At 46.1% G+C, this 20849-nt stretch overlaps 1 protein-coding gene across 1 annotated transcript in view; it reads left to right on the plus strand.

The window, feature by feature from the left end:
• PRODH (proline dehydrogenase 1) overlaps positions 1–20849 on the plus strand; it is a 276224-nt gene that overhangs the window by 235785 nt on the left and 19590 nt on the right. Inside the window, exon 12 of the mRNA XM_086929694.1 lies at positions 17971–18069. Within this exon, the coding sequence (XP_086785820.1) occupies positions 17971–18069 (99 nt within the window). The remainder of the gene's footprint in view (positions 1–17970; positions 18070–20849) is intronic.

Consider the following 20849-nt stretch of genomic DNA (forward strand, 5'->3'; position numbering starts at 1 on the left):
GCGCTGATTGCTGACCTACCGCTGCGGGACTGCGAGGCTTGGGAACAGCTGTAGCCTCTTCCCGCAGCGGCCACGCCCCCTCAACCTCCGAGGCGATAACCTTTCGCAGCACCCGCTTCGCGGGTGCTACTCATCGTCCACGCTGTGCTGTCACCTGCTTGTGAGCTGTAGGCGAGCTGGAGCTTGTCTAAATTGCTGAGACCGGGGCTTTGTGAGAGACATTACTAGCGCTGCACTCACTATTCCAGAGTGCATCAGGGCGCTGATTGCTGACCTACCGCTGCGGGACTGCGAGGCTTGGGAACAGCTGTCGCCTCTTCCCGCAGCGGCCACGCCCCCTCAACCTCCGAGGCGATAACCTTTCGCAGCACCCGCTTCGCGGGTGCTACTCATCGTCCACGCTGTGCTGTCACCTGCTCGTGAGCTGTAGGCGAGCTGGAGCTTGTCTAAATTGCTGAGACCGGGGCTTTGTGAGAGACATTACTAGCGCTGCACTCACTATTCCAGAGTGCATCAGGGCGCTGATTGCTGACCTACCGCTGCGGGACTGCGAGGCTTGGGAACAGCTGTAGCCTCTTCCCGCAGCGGCCACGCCCCCTCAACCTCCGAGGCGATAACCTTTCGCAGCACCCGCTTCGCGGGTGCTACTCATCGTCCACGCTGTGCTGTCACCTGCTTGTGAGCTGTAGGCGAGCTGGAGCTTGTCTAAATTGCTGAGACCGGGGCTTTGTGAGAGACATTACTAGCGCTGCACTCACTATTCCAGAGTGCATCAGGGCGCTGATTGCTGACCTACCGCTGCGGGACTGCGAGGCTTGGGAACAGCTGTAGCCTCTTCCCGCAGCGGCCACGCCCCCTCAACCTCCGAGGCGATAACCTTTCGCAGCACCCGCTTCGCGGGTGCTACTCATCGTCCACGCTGTGCTGTCACCTGCTTGTGAGCTGTAGGCGAGCTGGAGCTTGTCTAAATTGCTGAGACCGGGGCTTTGTGAGAGACATTACTAGCGCTGCACTCACTATTCCAGAGTGCATCAGGGCGCTGATTGCTGACCTACCGCTGCGGGACTGCGAGGCTTGGGAACAGCTGTAGCCTCTTCCCGCAGCGGCCACGCCCCCTCAACCTCCGAGGCGATAACCTTTCGCAGCACCCGCTTCGCGGGTGCTACTCATCGTCCACGCTGTGCTGTCACCTGCTTGTGAGCTGTAGGCGAGCTGGAGCTTGTCTAAATTGCTGAGACCGGGGCTTTGTGAGAGACATTACTAGCGCTGCACTCACTATTCCAGAGTGCATCAGGGCGCTGATTGCTGACCTACCGCTGCGGGACTGCGAGGCTTGGGAACAGCTGTAGCCTCTTCCCGCAGCGGCCACGCCCCCTCAACCTCCGAGGCGATAACCTTTCGCAGCACCCGCTTCGCGGGTGCTACTCATCGTCCAGGCTGTGCTGTCACCTGCTTGTGAGCTGTAGGCGAGCTGGAGCTTGTCTAAATTGCTGAGACCGGGGCTTTGTGAGAGACATTACTAGCGCTGCACTCACTATTCCAGAGTGCATCAGGGCGCTGATTGCTGACCTACCGCTGCGGGACTGCGAGTCTTGGGAACAGCTGTAGCCTCTTCCCGCAGAGGCCACGCCCCCTCAACCACCAAGGTCTACAAGTTCAACCTAGGGTCCTACGCGTAGCGGAACGCATGCGGGACGAGGCCCGGGACGAAGCCCGGACTAAGGGCGGACAGTCTACGACAGTCCGCGACTGGTAGTGACTGGACTGGGCCAGGAACGCTGCCCAAACTTCCCTGTGAGTCATTACCGCTATCGGCGGAAAGTCCTAATCCATTATTTACACTTGTGGTACCTTAGGTCTATTTTATAATCAAAGCTAGTGGTGGTTTAGCATTCTAGCCTTGTTACACACGGTGGGTTATCATAGCTTCGGACTATAGCTGTTATTGGTATGTCCAAGTGCAAAAAAAGTCACTGCACCTGCAAACACCATGGACAATTATATGTTTCAAGTGGTTACCAAAATAAATCATGATAGAAGGGCCTCCCTGGGGGCGAGTCCAATTGCTAGTACTAATTTAAACGACCCTCAGCCAGTAAACCACTCTGATCTGGTAAACACTAGTGAATTAGTAGCACTCTCACAGCATCATACCGAGGGCTCCGTTGTTAATGCCTCCCCAGCATCATCAGTTAGTAAAGTTGATGAGGCTGTTCAAGTCGGATTAGATCCGGACTTAGTACTAGTAGAGGTTAATACTGTAAGCCCCGCCCCAGTCCCGGCACCAAGGGTGACAAAAGGGCCCACGAAGGGCCAATTTAGGCGTGGTGGTCTACGTTCTAGCAAGAACAGACCTACTACCCCTCCTCGTAAAAATAGTACAGAGGATAAGGGGGCTGAAGACGAGGGTACTATGCTATGGGATGAATCTAATGTTAAAAAGTTATTAGGTATGTTTGAACAGAAAATGAAGGGGATAATCAAGCCACTCTTATCTAAGATTGATGATCTCACCGATAAAGTTACCATGCTTGAAGGCCTCTTGTCAAATACAAATGATCGTATGGGGGAATTGCCACATAAGATAGTAGACACATTAGAGCAAATAAATCTTAGGGAAGATAGAAATATAGGAAATGGGGACACTCTGGTCCATACACATCCACCCATTCCTACCCCAGCCCTACCACCAAACATCGGCCTGCCCTCAGATCCATTGATCAGTGCTGAGACCAATGTAGATTCTCTTGTGGAAACAGGGCCAATGGAACTGATTGTCGAAGCTTCCCCTTTAATCCTGGTCTTAGCTAATGTACCAATTTTGAAGCATGATCAGGTAGAGTCTCCTCAATCACTTAAAACTAAAGCCCTATATTGGTTGTCTAACAACATGCACATCTCTGACTGGGGTAAACATACTATCAGAAGAATTGTTATATGCGAGAAGGGTAAAATGGATAGGCAGCAGCCCAAAGAGATTTGCTGGCGATTGTGTTGTATTGAATTTTAGAGGCCCAGAGGTGTTGCCTGAAATCCTACCCAATCTTCTGCCCCCTCAACGTAGAACAGCGGAAATTATCCCCCTCACACTTGACTTCTTTTATAGCAGGAGAGGTTTTATTGCCAGACCCAGTATTCTAAGGACAAAATGGACCACAGTGTCACACAAAAGAGGTGGGGTTGGGGGTGGCAATGGGATTGGTGGTGCCCGGAGATGTGACTGGGGTTTAAACCTAGAAAATAGATTTACCGCCCTTTCAAACCTAAATGAGTGCGACTGACTTGCACAGCAAAATATTGAGACAGGATACCCCAGCCAAGTGAGAGTAGATAAAGATACCATCGCAAAAGAGGGTCAACCAGCTTTGGCACTCCGAAGGAATTGTAAGACAACACATAACTTCAGGGAAAGTGTGGTAAGGGCGGATGACCGAGAAGGGCACATCAACTTAACACTGGGTAAAGGCAGTGACCCAATTTCTGAACCTGAATTAGATGAAGCTCGGCCTGCCCCTCTTAGTGTACCTCCTGAAGCCATATCTTCAGGTAATTATCCAAGTTCTGCCAATATTGACCCACCTGGAGACAGTTCATTGTTGTCCTTTATTTCTTGGAATCTTGCGGGGATAATGAGTAAAATGATATCAACTGAATGGTGTGCTTTTATCGACCTGTATGATATTATATTATTCCAAGAAACTTGGTCAGTTTGCCCTGTCTATCGGGTGGGGTATCTCAATTTCTTTATTCCTGCAGTATCAAATGGTAAAGGTAGACCTTCAGGAGGTATGTTGATTTGGATTCGTCAATCATTGAATTGTGCGATAAAACAAAAAATGCTCCCAACGGGGGATATCCTATCAGTTATCATTAAATGGAATAATGGTGATGAACTTGCGATTTTCAACATATATGCTAGGGGGGTCAAAGGGGGAAAGCCCTCTGAAGTAATAAAGGTCCTTGATCAGGAGTTGGAAACCTTGCCCATAGATCAGTTCATTATTATTGGGGGGGATTTAAATACCACCTTTGAACCCCTGGGCCAGGAGGACAAATTCCTTGCCGAAGAGGAGGACAGTAGATGGGGCATCCCCCAGCTTGAGATCACTACAGTCAAGAAATGGAGTACAGTTGCTATACAAGTGAAGAGTCTTTGTTTGGCCAGGGGGCTTAGAGCAGCAAACGGTCGCACAGTTTCTGATCGGGTTGGAAACAACACGTTTGATAATGGGCGTGCATCCAGTAGAATCGATTATTTCCTGATAGATATCAGGGTTTGGAGTAAACTGGTAGACATGTCCGTAGAGAAAAGATTGGAAAGCGATCATAACCCGCTGTGCATGGATTTCATGCCCTACTCAGAGGGAAGGGGGGGTAGTTCAGAGGATGAGAGAGTGACCTTGGATTTAGTAAGCTCAAATAATCAGCGCCACCTAAAGTGGGGGAAGCTAGTAGAGGACGAGGGGAAGTTGGATGAACTTAAGAAAGTAGTAGGAGAGGAAGTAGATCGCATTAACTCATTTCTAAGTAACATCAATTTCAGCGATATTATGATGGAGGCCCACGATAAATTCTTCTCTAGATTACAAGCCTTCTTCTTGAAACCTGCAAGTAGTAATAAGAGTAAAAACCATCAAACCTGCCAGGGGTGGTATGATAAAAACTGCAGACAGGCACGCCATAATCTCAGTAGTGCACTGCGGATGGGGAATGCGGCAGGGGTAAGAGAAGCCAGGGATGTCTATAGATGTGCGCAAAAGCAGGCAAAGAAGACGTGGGATGAGGAAATTTGGCGCGAGCTTAGAACTGCTTGTGCGGCCAAAGACTCCAAATCATTTTGGTCCAAGGTAAAATGGGGATGGGGAGGGCAGTCTGCCTCTCCTCAAAACCATGTTGCCGTTGATGGCTGGATAGCATTTTTTAAACCACAATATGCTCGAAATCAATTGCTACCCAGCGTTGACCTCCCACTGAATGTTTATTTTAAGCACAATGTTTTCAATGAGAATGATGTTAGTCTTGCCCTTGACTGTGTAACAAGGGGAAGAGCGCCTGGAATGGATGGCATTCCGGCTGATGTTTACCTAAGCGATAGGAACTCATGGTGTAAATATTTTTCTTGCCTCGCCAATGCATTGGCAATGGGCGGTGAGGTTCCCCTGTCCTGGAAAGGAGCAGAAATAATACCTGTGTTCAAAAAAGGGGACAAATCACTCCCCTGTAACTATCGACCCATCAGTCTCATAGATTCTGCCCAGAAACTGATGGGCCGTATGGTTCAGAATAAACTCCAAGTATGGATAGATGAAAATAACATCTTGTCTCCATACCAAGCAGGATTTCGTCCACTAACAAGCTCAATAGACCAGGTATTTTATTTTATTGCCTTATATTGGAGGAATGTCTCCCTAAAAAATGGCCCCTTGTTTGCTGTCTTTGTCGACCTAAAGTCAGCTTTTGACTTGGTCCCCAGAGACCAGCTTTGGAAAGTTCTGGCCGATGAAGGGATAAGCCAGGAACTTCTCACACTGATTGTACGACTGCACGAAAATAATTATGCTAAAATAAGGTGGGGGTCGCGGGGAGAAGTAACCGAGCCATTCCCGGTAGAGCGTGGGGTGAGACAAGGCTGCGTCTTGGCGCCTACATTGTTCTCGATATACATAAATGGAATAGTAGATTTTTTGAAAAAATCCCCTTCTGATGCCCCAATAATTGCTGGTTCGCGTGTCCCCGTCCTTATGTTTGCGGACGACACGCTCATATTATCTCGCACCCCTAGCGGCCTCCAAAAGGCGGTAAATGCTTTTGGGGAGTTTTGTGACTTGCGAGGCCTAGAATTAAATTCCAGTAAGATAAAGTTCATGTGTATGAATAGTTGGACATCATTTAGGGGGGTTATCACCTATAAAAGTATACCTCTTGAACAAGTGGATGCCTTTACCTATTTGGGAATAACACTCCAGGGGAACATGAAATGGAAGTCTCACCTAGATACCGCAGCCCTAAAGTTTAGTCAAATAACAGGAGCACTATTACTAAAACATAAAGCTTCCCTAACGAAACCGATAAAATGTGCGCTTCAGATATACCAAATGAAAGCTATCAGCGCCAGTTTATATGGCTCAGAATTATGGGGATTTGGCAACCTAGCAAATCTGTCCATAGCAGAAAATAAGTTCCTTAGGGGTCTGGTGGGAGTACCGCAAAGTACCCCTACCGCACCTCTAAAGCTGGACCTTGGTAGGAAAAACATTGTGGACATAGCAAAATTGCGTCCGTTGCTATATTGGAGACGGTTAATGGTAACCCTGGAGCTAGCCCACTACGCTACAGCATTGTCAGATGTGGTTTTGCTCGATGAGTTTCACAAAATAGCCTGGTTGAAAGACCTACGAGGGTTACTGTCAGAGCTAAAACTTGACCATTTATGGGGTAATCCGGATGTGTCTTGCTTTCCCTCAAAGATCGAGATAAAACGGCTATATTGGGAGATGGTGAACTATAGAACTTTTGCCAGTGGCACCAATTGTTCGTTATCGAGACGCTTTATGGATTTAAAAATGACCCCATTGTGTGAAGCTTATTGGGACTTGATTGAAAAACCTTATGACAGGAAATTATATTTCCAATTCAGAGTTGGATCTCTCCCAGTAAACATGTTCAAAAGGAAATGGTCTACAGCATGGGATGAACATTGCCATTTTTGTAAAGACAAACCTGAACATGTCTCCCATATATTGTTTTGTTGTCCTCTATATGTAAAACCAAGACACAAATGGATAAGACCTCTTTGCATTAATATGGGGACGAACAGCCAAGTGGTAGCACTTAGGATCCTAGAGACTGATGGTTCCCAATTATTCGCAACAGCAGTCGCAAAGTTCTTGGGCTGGGCCTGGGCCATCCGAACACGTTCTTTGCTAGGAAAAACGCTGTGATGATTTGAAGTTTCACCTATAAAGTTTTTTTTTTTTTAATTATAAGTATAATTAATGATCATCTTAATTCTGTTAAAAGCTCACTGTATTCGACTTATAATTGTAGAATTCTTGTTTTAACATCGTGTATATAGATTAGTTTTTTTATGTATAGCTATAGGGAGGAAGTGCTTTTATGACTGATGTCGAATAAAGCTTTGAAATTTGATTTGCTACGATCTACAGATCTTCTTATAGAAATGATTTTTACTTTGGATACAGCCTCTAGATGGAGCTGTTATTTTGCTAAATTATGTTTACATAGCTTTATAAACCTATAGTTCTCTTTAAGGACTGTTTTCATGTAGCCATTGTAAAAGAAAAGGCAGGAGAGGAATCTGCCTAGGGCGGTAAACTGACACCAACAGACACAACTCTGGAGGGAATGAATCGGCTTTGCTGTGTCAGCCAAGGTATAGCTCTTGTGCAAAGCAAAGCCTGATCTACCATTTTGAAAGTATCCAAAATGCTGTGCAGTGAGTTGCTCCCAGGGATTGTCGGTCTACGGAGGAGTTATGTGACATCTAAGAGCACTCGCTCTTTCTAGAACTCTCCACCTCCACTTTAAAAGCCCTGCACAGTGTAGAGACTTTATATAAGAGGGACCTACAAAAGAGTTCTGACTGACTGTGTGGCCAGACCCTGCCTGGCGAGAACACCCGTCTAGTACATTCTGGCTACAGGGTCAGTGACATTGGCCTTCCTTCTCCCTCTGGGAGACAGAAAGGGGGTGGGGCTTGCTGGTGGCCCCAAAAAAAAGCATCTTTTTGACACACAGGTGACCTGCAAGATGTCAAGAGTCCGTATAACTTTGAGAGCGCAAGCAGGTGGTAATTCTGCTTTGAGGATCTCTTGGTTCTGCTGCTGAAAAAAAAAACTCCCCAGGCTACCAGGAGTTGGTGGCAGGAGGCCAGGTCCCCCGGATCTTTCTCGGAAGAAGAGTAGCCTAAATTTTAACACCAGATTTAGAGTCCAGGAGGCCCTACAAAACTACTTGTGGGGTCTAGGCAAGCAACCAGGAACTAAATACAAAACACCCTATGTCAGAATGCCCAAGATATCTATCATTGTGCCTTCCACAAATGAGAGGGCTGTCTGGTGGGTTCCCGAGGACACTGGGCTGAGAAAATCTGGACTCCGTCCATTCTATAGAAAACGGACTCCACAGTTGTGGTGATTTTCGTATTTCTGTGTTCTGAGTCTGTAGCCTTCAGCACCTCCAGTAAGTCTTGAACTGCCCTGTCTTGCTATCCTGAAAGTTAAGTACTAACAAGAATTTACAATGCAATGGTTTCGCCTTTGGAAAAGTTAGAGCTATTGGCATTGTAAATGACAAAATTTGTATTTATGTGTTGGTTTTGAAAACAGATAAATAAATGGCATTGTCATTTACATTGCCATTAGCTTAATCTCTGCAGTCCCTAGCACTCCCTAGCACTCTGCAGTCACTCTGCACTCCCTAGCACTCTGCAGTCACTCTGCACTCCCTAGCACTCTGCAGTCACTCTGCACTCCCTAGCACTCTGCAGTCACTCTGCACTCCCTAGCACTCTGCAGTCACTCTGCACTCCCTAGTCACTCTGCACTCACCACTCTGCACATTAACCAGTTCCAGTATGAAACCAAGGCATTAATTGTGATCATTAATCCATCACAGGGAATCAACATTGCATGGTATTTCAAGGAAACTGTAAAAGTACACTAACGAAAAGCCAGCAGCAGCAGTGGGTAGGTACAGTAATATTCTTTTAATAATAGAACGCCCACACCCCTAAAACTATAGTGGGTGGAAAGGAACCGGGCCCAGGAGAGGCAAACAGAAACAAGCGTTTAGGCATATCTATTGGCTTTGCCAATATTTTTAAGCTTTCTTGTAGAGAAGTTAAGTATTGAAATGATTAATAAGCTGTCACTTAATTCCAAGGTTTCTTTGGCGACAGGAGAAATAATGTAACTGCTTCGCAGGGATACATGGCTGTAGAAACAACACACAATTAAGGAAATGTATACATAATTGGCAACAATAAACGGATCTGATAAGTACATATATCATATGTGCCTTCCTGGCCAGAAAATATAACACATGTGCTTCCTTTAGTAAGCAGTGCACATTGGAAAATAAATGCACACATCAATCGTGCACCAATGTAATTGTTAAAGAAAGCTGAGCTGCCTTGAAAGCGCGTTGGGATGCCCAACCAGAAGGAACCGCTGCGAAGGAGTTGTGGACAAACCCTGGCAAGAAACTGTGGGGAAAAGGCTGCACAGTCAATTTCAGTCCGACAATAATAATAAAACGCCCTGAGAGAAAAATTGCACAAATCGTGCCTCAATGTATACAATGGTCCGCATACATAATTGTGCTTGTCGGTTAAGCCTTACAGTTCTAAGCACACTTATAACCGATTGTATTAAAACATCCAGTGCGAGGAGGAAACTATCAAGAGTTGGCAGGGATACGCTAAAAGCGCATGCTGCGAGGGTAAACATGTATTGTAAGCACAGCAAAGGGATACAGATTGCTGGGATTGTGATAAGTGGGGTCGAACAGAACATATGGTCACCTGCCATCCGCACTCCAGTCCCAATATGCTCCTGGGCCTGCCTGGCATCAGCGAGGAGCCAGGCCTCTCCCATGGGGCCTCTGCAGCTAGTTTGGTCAGACTCCTGCTAACCATATTTACACATAAAAGCCAGTAGATCTCTGGGACAGAGAAGGTTGGTGGGGGTGGTCGGGGGGCTCTTCATCACAGATCTCTGCTCATCACTAGCTGTTATCTTTAAAATGCCTATAAAGTTGGCCAAAACTAATAGAATGAGTATATAATACTGCAGGAAAACAGGACAACTAGTCACGCATTGAGTAATTAAATCAAACTCCTTTTGAGTGACTCTGGGTAGTATCTACAGTCATTCACAAACTGTTCCTTTCTAAAAAAAAAAAACATGGCATGATTATTATATAGCATGCAATCGAAGCAGTGCATGTAAAACTAACCTCTGGACATTATCTCAAAGGGCAATGCTTAGAGAAGCTTGAACACCTAACGGAAATTAGCCTGTGAAATAAGGGCTGTTTATAGGCAGAATGCCACAGTAATGAAATTACATGGAAGGATAAAACGCGAAGCAGACACACCAGGCATCTAACCCTGCCTGCAAGCTACACGTGTAACTGCGCTCTACCCACAAGATCTTTCACTAGAGTAGACAGACACCTGAAGCTGCAGTATTTTCAACCAGACTGAAATACCCACACGGCTGACCAGATAACTGAAGTGTGAGCATACAAGGCAGAGAGCCTTAAAGACGTGTGCCACGGCATGCCAACAGTGAACGAGCTGCAGTGCACTGCCCTCCCCACAGGGCTTCTGGCGCTGCCATCCCCCCTCCCACAGCAATACCAGCCCTGGAGTTGCATATGAAAGCAGCGCTTCTTTTAATACAAGTGGTCTTGTTTAACCGCCTGCTTTCCCTTGCGGTTCCGTCAGAGTGGAGAAGTGTGGCTCAGGGGTTAAAGGCGGCAGACCTGGAGCTTGAGTTCGGCCCTGGACCAGGGTTCAATTCCCCGCCTCGGCGGGTCTTGGGGTCAAAAATTCCATGGACTCGTTAATTCTCGCTCCGGTGCCTTCTCGACTCACGGGTTCACACTCTGCGACTCTGGGCAATAGCTTGCTTAATCTCCACAACGGCCCCTCGCGGTGGGATGCCTGGCTTTCACCTTGTGGATACCCTGCCAGGGTTATCTCACAGGGGAATACCAGGACGGGTTCCCTAAGCAAGCGCGGAGATGCCCCAGGGTAAGTCGTGCGCTATATAAGTTTCATTCATTTCATTTCCGTGCAAGGAGTAAAAATGTGGCACGATGTGCCTAAACATTAAACTGGTAACAGTAACATTCAATACAACAACTGACACCGTATGTAAAAATATATTGTAATTTTCGAACGCTAGGTAGCTTAAGTAACAAAAAATGGGGGTGGGAGATTTACGTCACAGAAATTGCATTCAATTTGCAAGTCTGTCATTAACGTGGGCACACGGACATCGGGAGGGGAGGTGGGCAGCCACACGGACAGCGGGAGGGGGCGGGCAGGCACACGGACAGCGGGAGGGGGGAGGGAAAGGCAAGAAAGGCACTCACCTGGACTTCCTCCAGCGGCGGTAGGCCGCGGATTGGGCAAAACAAACCTAGACGCCAAAAAAAAAATAAACCCCGCCCAAGGCCGCGATGACGATGCAGAGGGAAGAAATCGGGGGAACGCCCCCGAATCTGGTCCGGCCTTGACAGATCCGGCTTCCAATGGCTAACCTCCATTTATGGAGCTAGCCAATGGGAGCCGGGGGACGTTCCTATATCCCATATTGTAATCATTAGATTTCGCCTGCGCGACCTGCTTGCGCAGTAACGCCAGGCGAAGCCTAAAAAGGGGTACTTGCTCCCCTGTTTCAGAGTTTGCACTATTGCAGCCCCAGGACACCTGAGGAAAAAGTCCCAATTTCTTAAAATTAGTGCCTGGTACTTCTGATTGCCCTATGACCTTCTGACTGAAAGGAACGTGGCCGGTTGTTACTTCATTTACGCTAACTTAAACCTACCATGAAACCAGCTCCTCTGGGGTGGGCATTTCAGACAACTAAATAGTAAATGCTAATGTTGTTGCATTGCTATTTACCAAGGAACATCTGAAACGAGGAAGCTGGCTTTTGCAATTCTTTTTTTCCAGTTTTCTTCATTCACAGTATTGATGTTTTGAGCTGGAATGGATTGCTTACTAGCAAAGCTTGAAGTGTGTTCTTTGCTTGGTGCCGCAGAGCAAAATGCAAACTTCTGGCAAATCAGGGAATTTAGAGACGAGAGGCGGGACTCCGGCTTCTATGGTCTAGTTCAATTCTGCAGCAATTAAATCCTCCTCTTTTTTTTCAGCCTAAGTCAGATCTGACAAAAATGACTACGAGGAACATTAGCATAATTCACGCCCTGGCCATGAACTCAAAGGGAGGACTCACTCCAGACGTTGAAACATTAATGAAGCAAATGTGCATCACAAAATATAATATATGGGTGAGAGGCCACATTCTTTGTTTGCGCTTTGAGCTCCCACAAGATCCAAAGAATCTAACCCTAAATTGTTACCTGGTTTCTGTGTGGAATCCCTGGCTCACCATTGACAGATTAGTGCAAGCAGCAAGGCCGCCTTCAGAAAACGCACATGGTATATGTACATCGACTAAATGAATAAAAAATGATGGTTAGTAAAATAACATACAAAAACTGAACAAAGTTATTCAAAACAAGAAGAATTTATTATGTAAAATGCAACAAACATTTAGGAAATCTGATGTAGAAAAACAAATAGGTGAAGTAACCACGCTAAAACACCATTGCCTTTTCTGTCTTTAAAATTACTGCCAGAAACAGCTTTGTTTAAGAGCGAGCAGAAAGCAAAAATCTCTCCTAGTCACTCTGGGTCAGTCCGGAATTCTTTAATACAGCATCTGGGAAGCATTCTCTTTACCTTCTGTTCAAGCCTGACTCTGCTAGGAAGGGGGTCAAGAAGGGCAATTTAAATTGTAAAATAACTGGAGAATTGGTGATGTCCTCAATCTAAGCAAAGCAAATATAGTTCCCAGACGATTGGGCCGATGGTTCTTGTCTGGTAGTTTGTTTCATCCCTGAAACTGTTCTTTTTGTGTGCTCATCTCTCTCCTTCCACAATCTCCATACGGTGCCAGCCCTGTTACTCCCGCATAGGATCTAAGACCATTGGCATCCAGAGCTCCCGTTACACCAGATCCCATGTGGCATTTGGCTCCTAGGATCTGAAGCAGATCTCCCAGTTCAGGTAAGAGTTTTCCAGAAATACAGTTCGAAGGCAGATTTCATTTGAATACCGTGAATCCGCTTACTGTCCCTTTCTTTGACCTTTTGTGTCGGTTTCTATTTGATGTTCAGTTGGTGGCTTATGTGTGGATGAGAAGTCCGCAAGGATAAAGGGCTATCGGCAATCAAAGTGCGATTGGTCCATTTTTCTCTTCATTCTGGATGACCTATACGCTGCACAGTTGATGATAGTATGTTTCTGTTAGAACTTCGCAAAAAGGGTGGTGGTGCTCCATATTCTACATGTAAAGCACAAAACCTGCTTAAGTCATTCTAAACCACATTTTTTGGGGGTGAAAGTAGGAACATATTTCCTTCACTCGTAGTCCACACGTCTGGAGTTTGTACAAGTGTACTCAACTTTTGCTCACATAATCTGTTGATTTGCCGGAAGTTGAGCTTGAGTGAGCTTCTTTACTTTGAAGCACAAGAGGGGGCATCAATGTAGGATTTAGTTGACTCATAAAATTTCTCCTTTCTATGGCTGTTTATTTTAGGTATGCCTTATTTAAAAGCGTGTAATCCATGCAATAGCTGGATAAGAAATAATTTTGCATTAATGTCTGCTCTGTAATGGCTACCTACAGTGGGTTAGGGAAGCAGTGCTTAACTTACTTGGCTTTGAAAAAAGAGTTTGGAAGAGCTGAAAAACTGACCAGTACTCTCCTTGTTGCATGTGGCCATGATCTCCCTGAGCGCATGGTAGGTCTGTGTAGTAACTCTTAGAAAAGGATCTGAATCACAGAAATGTATGTTTACGAATAAGGATTTTAATCTATGTTTGATTTCCCCTTGCAGTTCCCTCTTATGCTTTTATCCCTGTACCCCAGTTTGAAGTGGGACCTTATATGAATTAATGTTAGACTTTGCTTTTCCAGCAGGTTCACCTACAGACTTTGAGCTTTTTTGGCCTCCTGTTTTTGACCTTGTTGATTTTGGTTTTAGGACTCCGGGCACTTTACCACTACTATTTAATGCTTACGTGCATATGCTCTCCATGTAAATTGTGTTTATGGATTTGTGTTTCCATAATTGGCTTATTTGATTTACCACTAAGTCCCTTGTACAGTGCTCAGGTGTGCCCAGGGCCTATAAATCGCTGATTGTGCCACCCACACAAGTAGACTTTCAAAGGTGCAGAGTCTGCGCACAATTTCAACTGCCATGTCGACCTTGCAAGTGCACCCACTTGCCAGGTCTAAACTTTCCCTTTTTGTACATGTAAGACACCGTTCGGGTAGGCCCAAGGTACCCCTGTGGGCAGGGTACATTGCATGTGAAAGGTAGGTCATGTACTAGTGTGTGTTACATGTCCTGGTAGTGAAATACTGTTCAGTTTGTTTTCAACTACTGAAAGGCTCTCTGGCCCATAGCCGAAAATGAGGGTTGCCTTTTAACATCTTACAAGCTTAATTTTCCATTGGGACAAGATAGAGAAATAGTATTTAGATTGCCTGAACTCGGGATTTAAAAATATATCTTTTAGTAAAGATGATTTTTATATAGTTTGAAAATGCCACTTTTAGAGAGTGGATATTTTCTTGTGTAACCGTCCTGTGTGCCTCTGCCTGTTTGTGGATTCACAGCCTGCTTTTAGAGTGATATGAGCAGGGGATGTGCATTCACACTAGACAGACACAAGGAGGAGAGGGGTGGAAAAGGCGGGGAGCAGTTTGAGGTGTATCCTTCCTTTCCTGGGTGGCTCCTAGCCTGGCTGAATAGACCTGGGTACATTTAGAGTAGTGGTAGGAGTTGTTGCTTGCGCCGGAGTGGACTGTGGTTGTCTCTCACAAAGCTGTCTCCACCGCCTGTGGTGAACCTGGCCTGAGCCAGTCTGAACTGGTGTGTGTGCTAGACAAACTTTTTATTACCAACTTCAAAGAAAAATGTAGTATAAATATTATGGCCCTGACCCCAGAACTTTAGATTACTGCTGGACTAAGGAACCTGCCAGAAAGAAGAACTGGAAGAGCTGTGAGGAGAGGCTACCACTTTGCTGTGTTCTTTGCTGGGTTGGTCTGCAGTTGCTGCTTCTGCCGTGGGCAGGGTAAAGACTGGACTGTGCGTTCTGCATCCTAAGCATCCCCAAAGGCTTGTAGTAGAGCTTGCCTCCTGTTGGAAGTCTAAGGGAAATTGAAGACTTCCACGTCTTCTGGGTACCGGCTTCTGGAACTGGGTGTTTTTAAATGCAGTGTAGGAGAAAAGGTAACCTGATGCCATCAATAACTCCGCTGCCGGCTCCGTGACCTGAAGGCACCTCAGAGGGCACCTCTGCACTTCGCACTGCAACCCTGGTCTCACCAACGCCTTCACCAAGCTGCTGCTTGCACTGGGACCTGTGGGCACCGCACTCCGCACCACTTCGCTTCACACCATCGTCCTGATATCCCTGATGATGCGGTCACCGACACTGCCTGCACCGTGACCTGTATACACTGCTCATGGAGAACACGCAGCACTGTCCCACTTCGCTCTGCAGCCCTGGTCTTACTGACGACACTCCAAGCTGACATCTACGCCTCTGCCTGAACCGTGGTTTGGGGGCACCGCTCAAAGGTTACTCTACTTACCGCCCAGCCCCGTCCCACACCGCAGCCTTGGCCCACCAGTGCCATAGAGGAGCTGTGGGTCCCGCACACCACATTGCTCAGTGAAGCTACACAACCTTAGGTCTACCGATGACAGCTCTTCAGCGACGATGACGCCACTGCCTGCACCGTGACCCGTCCACACCACAACTAGCAACACTTCGCTCCGCAGCCGTGGTCTCACCGACTCCGTTGGACAACCAGCACCAAGCAGCTGCCTGCACGGCGACCTGAGTGCACCGCATGTTGCATCCATCTGCAACAACCAGCAACTGTTGCTTTTGCCAGGCTTCACCTAAGAATCCAGATTTCGAAGAGTCTTACTAAGATTGATAGTTGAGTGCATTCAGACATGTTACGGTAAGCCTAAGTGCAAACCACATCAGCGCCCAGTCACTTGAAAGAAGGGAGCAGCTATTGCCTCGTTGTCAACATACCAGTAGGAGAAATTTGTAACGCTACTACATGGTTCACGCCACACTTTCACTAAGAATTATTGCGTGGACGTTCAAATCTTTGAGCAGCTTAAGTTGACCAGTGTTAGTAACTTTATTCCTAACTTCCACATCATTTGCTTGCCAGCCACAGCTTTATGGGTACCTACAGTACTAACCTGTTGGAAAAGCAATCTGAGGTGGAGACTGTCTTTCTGCATTGTGGGCTAAGGAAGGAGCGTTGAGATGCATGAAAACCAAAGACTTTCAACAAAAAAAACTCAGTTGTCTGTGTTCAACACTAGCTAGCAGGAGTGTGCAGAGCAAGTGAATCTACAGTACTACAAGCAGAGGGTTACAGGAAAAGTCTGGTTGGAAGTATCCCTCAGTCAAACAAGTTTGAAAGAGGTAAGAATCTGAAGCCAGCATGCAGGGGTGGCACTTACATGCAACTCCACTCTGCCTCTTCGAGGGCGATTTGGAGCCAGTGGGTAACCTCACAAGGCCACCTGTTTGCAATTGGGGGCACTGCTGTGAAGTGTATCCCTTCCACTCTGGCTCCTGGGGATATTCTAAATGTGAGGAGTCTATGGTTAAATGGGGCTATCCTGCAGAAAGAGCACTAACAAAGGTAAGTAACTTGTTCTTCAATGCCTTGTCACTGTAACCAAGTCAGACCTTCTGTGTCGAGCATAAGCTTTCTCACAAGGCATACTGTGCAATGCAAACATTTCAAGATGAAGCATAAAACCTTTACCCAGTCAAATGCTGTACTCCAGGAAACCAACATGTGGGTGGAGCCAAAGCCCCACTCTGAGTGGAGCTTCTTAAGTCTGTTGATCACAAATGTTTTGCTGATGATCACATATGTTCTGGTGGCAACTGTGCTGTAAAGTCATATTTTTAGTATTTTCCTAAATGTAGCAGAGAAATTATTTCCTCCCCGCAGCTCAAAATATGGCTCCACAGGCCAAGTGACCAGCACTGATAATCTGCAGACCCCTCTGACAAGTTGATTCTGGAAGCGTCAAGCTACGACTCGAGTTCAAAAGATTATTGTGGCTTTTGTGGATGGATCTTACAAACCTGACACTTGAAAGGAGAACTATGTGAGCATCTGAGTCAACCTCTGTCCCCCTTGCCATGACCAGTGACCAGCAGTCCGTGCACCGACTGTTTAGGGAGGGAGGTTGTATCTCATTTTTTGAAGGGCTCAAATTAGCTGAGCATCACCATTTTGGATAGTCTAGAAGTTCTCTAGAAACTGCGTATCCAGAATCAAGTGTTCAATTGAACAGGACCGAAGACTATTAAATGTGCATTGGATGAAAGGAGGAGGCGAGCTGAGCATAGTTGACATAATGTAAACCAGCCTTCACAACTCCGGAGATATGTATGCCAGTGCTCCCATCTACATCCAAGGAAGCTCCAAAGATTAATGGTACTGCATATTTGATTGGGTCTTCGAATGAATCTGGTAAACTGGGGTGATGAGCAAAGGAGAAAACAGGGTGCTTAGGAAATAAAAATGACTCCCATTTCCCTTGATTCAGCTTGAAATATGTGTTCCTAGTATGTGTGCTATCTTAGACAGACTTGAATTTAATTTGGAAAATGAGGCCTCAGGATCTTACTTACGCAGGAGTCCGATCAGGATGTATACTGTCATTAGTGTTGGAAGGAACTTAAGTACTTTGTCATGAATCGAGTGCAAAAGGGCTGACAATTAATGTTAAATTGTACAGAGAAAGATGTGTGCCTTGAAGGACACTGGGATCAAAATCTTATGGTGAAAAAAGAGATTCCAAGCTTCCCACTTTGGTCAAAGAGGTGTGGAATATTGGGGTACAGTGAGAGACGGGTTAGGATGATAGGGTGCACTTTAACTCGCAGAGGGTCCAACTTCACGTAGCAGATTTCTAAGAGTTGGAATCCTCCGTGCGAATTGGCCTTTCATAGTAAGTGACATTTCCTTTAACGATTGACATCATCAATCCTGTATCTGCAGCGCTATCAACTGAAACCAGTTCCAAACTTACATCACTGGAATCTTGTCTTTCCACCTCTCTCCCACCCCCACACAGGTGCCTTGACTACATTTTGGAGGAGATAAAACTACGCCACAAAGCCAATGTGATGGTAGCCTCGCATAATGAAGACACTGTGAAGTTCACACTCCGAAGGTAAGCGTTTGCTGTCATCATCCTGGTATTTATAGGCAGGGGTAGTTGTTCGCGGTAGTGTCCTTCCTAGTGCAATGTGTATGATTTTGTTCATTCCAGATGTCCAAAATGGGAAGAACCCTAACACATTGAGACAAAGGATTGACTTTGAAGGACCAAACTGGAATCCAAATCTTCCAATTTAATAGTTTCACTAATGGGTTAAAAATATCCGGATTGATCACACGTTTTGGTGCTTTTGATTTAGTTTAATATTGTACATCCAGAACAGTGACGTAAACAAAAAGACAGCCAACACCGTTTTGGGAAAAAGTTGACCGGTAAGGTTAGTGGCGGCCAGCATGGCTTGCGTGGGTGAGGGGGGGGGGGGGGGGGGCAGGGGCAGGGTTAGGGTTAGGGATTAGAATAATTAAAGAAAAAACTTAGGTTGGGTCTCGCATCTTTACTGCTCCTGCTCTCCTGCCTCCATCTCTGACAGGAAGCTGGCAGGCAGGGTCCCTCCCCTAAGCCAATCACAATGCTGAGCGACATGACACGGTCCTCAGCCAGGGGCTGTAGGGGTGGGCATGTTCTCCATGCAGGCTGTAATACAGCCTGCATGGAGAAGGGTTCAGTGCGCATGACTGGTTTGGGTGGCCCTAGAGGGCTGACCAAACAGTGATTGCTGACTTAGGAGTGGGCAAACCACTCCTCCAATGCCCCAAGAGCAAAGCAGCCCCGCCCACTCACCCGCCTGCAAATCAGCAGGAAGGAGCCTAAAATGTTGATAACGCAAAGTTATTTTGTTTCTGCTTCCCACTGCTTAAAAGCAGTGGGGTGGTGCTCTGCCATAGCAGAGGAGCCACCCCCTGGGTAAGGTAGTTGATAAATCACTTAATAGGTCAATAGTGATCGTGGGTCCTAATAATTGATCAAATTAATGACCTGTCCTAATAATTGACCTTCATAAGTGATCAACTACCTTACTGACCAACCTTTTACGGTTAGAGAAAACCCAGGTCTCGCACCGAAAGGGGCAAAATGGTGTTGCTGATTTTTGTTTACATCACTGTTCTGGATGAACAGTATTAAACGGAATCAAAAGCCTCAACTTGTGATTAATCCGGAAGTTGTACCCCATTGGAGAACACTATTGAATTGGAAGATTTCGTTTCCAGCTCTGTCTCCCATCCAAGTCAGTCATCCTGGTATTGTCTCTTTGTGCATAATATCCTATGTGGATAAGCCAGTGTAGCCCTAGCGATAGTTGAACCTGAGATCTGAAGCCCACAAAGAAGTCTCTACAGTAAATGGTTAATCTACTGCTCTGTCACCCAGAGACGGTGCTAGACTGTCCTAGCCCCTGCCATCGACTGTTTTTTTTCCCCCCTTAAAATTGGGTTTAATATCCTACGGTTGATATATCTGCATAAGGTGTTTGGTATTCTGCCTTGATAACTAGCTCAAAATGATTTCCTAATATTACACCATGAGCTAATGGCAGAGGTAAAAGGTATGTTGGTTGTCTCTGCATCAATCAGTAACAGTCTATGAGGTTTAATAGTCATCTTACATGTGGTTTTCCTTAAACAATCCTACATTGTATGCATGTTCCAACTTCTTGAATATATTAGATCTGCCAAAATGGGTCTCCCTCTTAAAATATAGATAGTTTTTTGTCTCCAGCATTGGATCTTTCATAGAGTCCCATGTTTTTTAATTATTTCCAGTCGTCCGGCTCGGAACTGCCAGTAAACAATGTTAACAGAGCAGCGTACATTTACACTCAATAACCTTGAACTTTACATAGTCCATTTACATCGTAGTCACTTTATTATATTTAACCTGAACACGCCCTAACCCTGTGAGGTTTAACTGCCAGGTTTTCCGGCAGTTAAGTGTTGCTCCTTTTAAATGAAATTTCTTGATGAGGGGAGGTTGGAGGGTTGCGTTTGAGTCTTTGAAAGATACCAATGCTGGGGAACCATAGTTACAGGGGACTTTTTTGCTTCTCCAGCATTACAACTTTCGAAGATTCATGTGCTTGAATTACAATTACCAAATCAGTACTTTAAAATCGTGGAAGGTGGGTATGAGGCTTATCTTAAGTAAAACGGTGTTCAAGGCATGTAAACTGTAGCTCGCATACTTTGCATACGCCTGCCATCTAGTGTTGGGTCCAGATGTTTGCAAGGTGTTTTTCTTCGAAGAAGCCTTTCCAGGCACGAGGTAGGTGACAACTCCTTTCGGTGATACTGCGCATGGGCATCAACTCCATTGTTAGATTGTTTCTGCCATGGGGTTCGGACGCAAATTGCTGCGTTCCGGTTCGAATGTATGGTTTTCGATCGCCTATGTTCCTTCTCCACGTATCTTATTCAATACAAAAACTCTTTTTGATCGGGAACCTTGTGGAAGCTCATTCGGCCTACCCGCTTCAGTCGATAGGACGGTTCCTGTGCACCGACTCACATGAAGTGTGCAACCTGTTTTTATCGCTAGCACAACGAACTAGACTGCGACTCATGTAAATCTTTCCGCTCTAAGGAAGCACTCCGCAACTGTCTGGCTCGACATCGTGACATGCAGAGCCAAAGCGTTCCGGTCCTTTTTGGAGAAGATTCCGAACAGGAAACCGTCGATGCCATAGGAGCCAAGGAAGAACAAGAAGAGCATAGCTCCGTCTTAGAGTACGGCTCCTATGTGGATGAAGACATCCGCAAGGTCAGCGTATCGTGAGTACCGATGCTCCCTTGCCCCAAAGATCAACTGAGCTGAAGAAAAAGGCTCCGGTCCCTCCT

Source organism: Lissotriton vulgaris, chromosome 7 (assembly GCF_964263255.1).
Source record: "Lissotriton vulgaris chromosome 7, aLisVul1.2, whole genome shotgun sequence".
Taxonomy (NCBI): Eukaryota; Metazoa; Chordata; class Amphibia; order Caudata; family Salamandridae; genus Lissotriton; species Lissotriton vulgaris.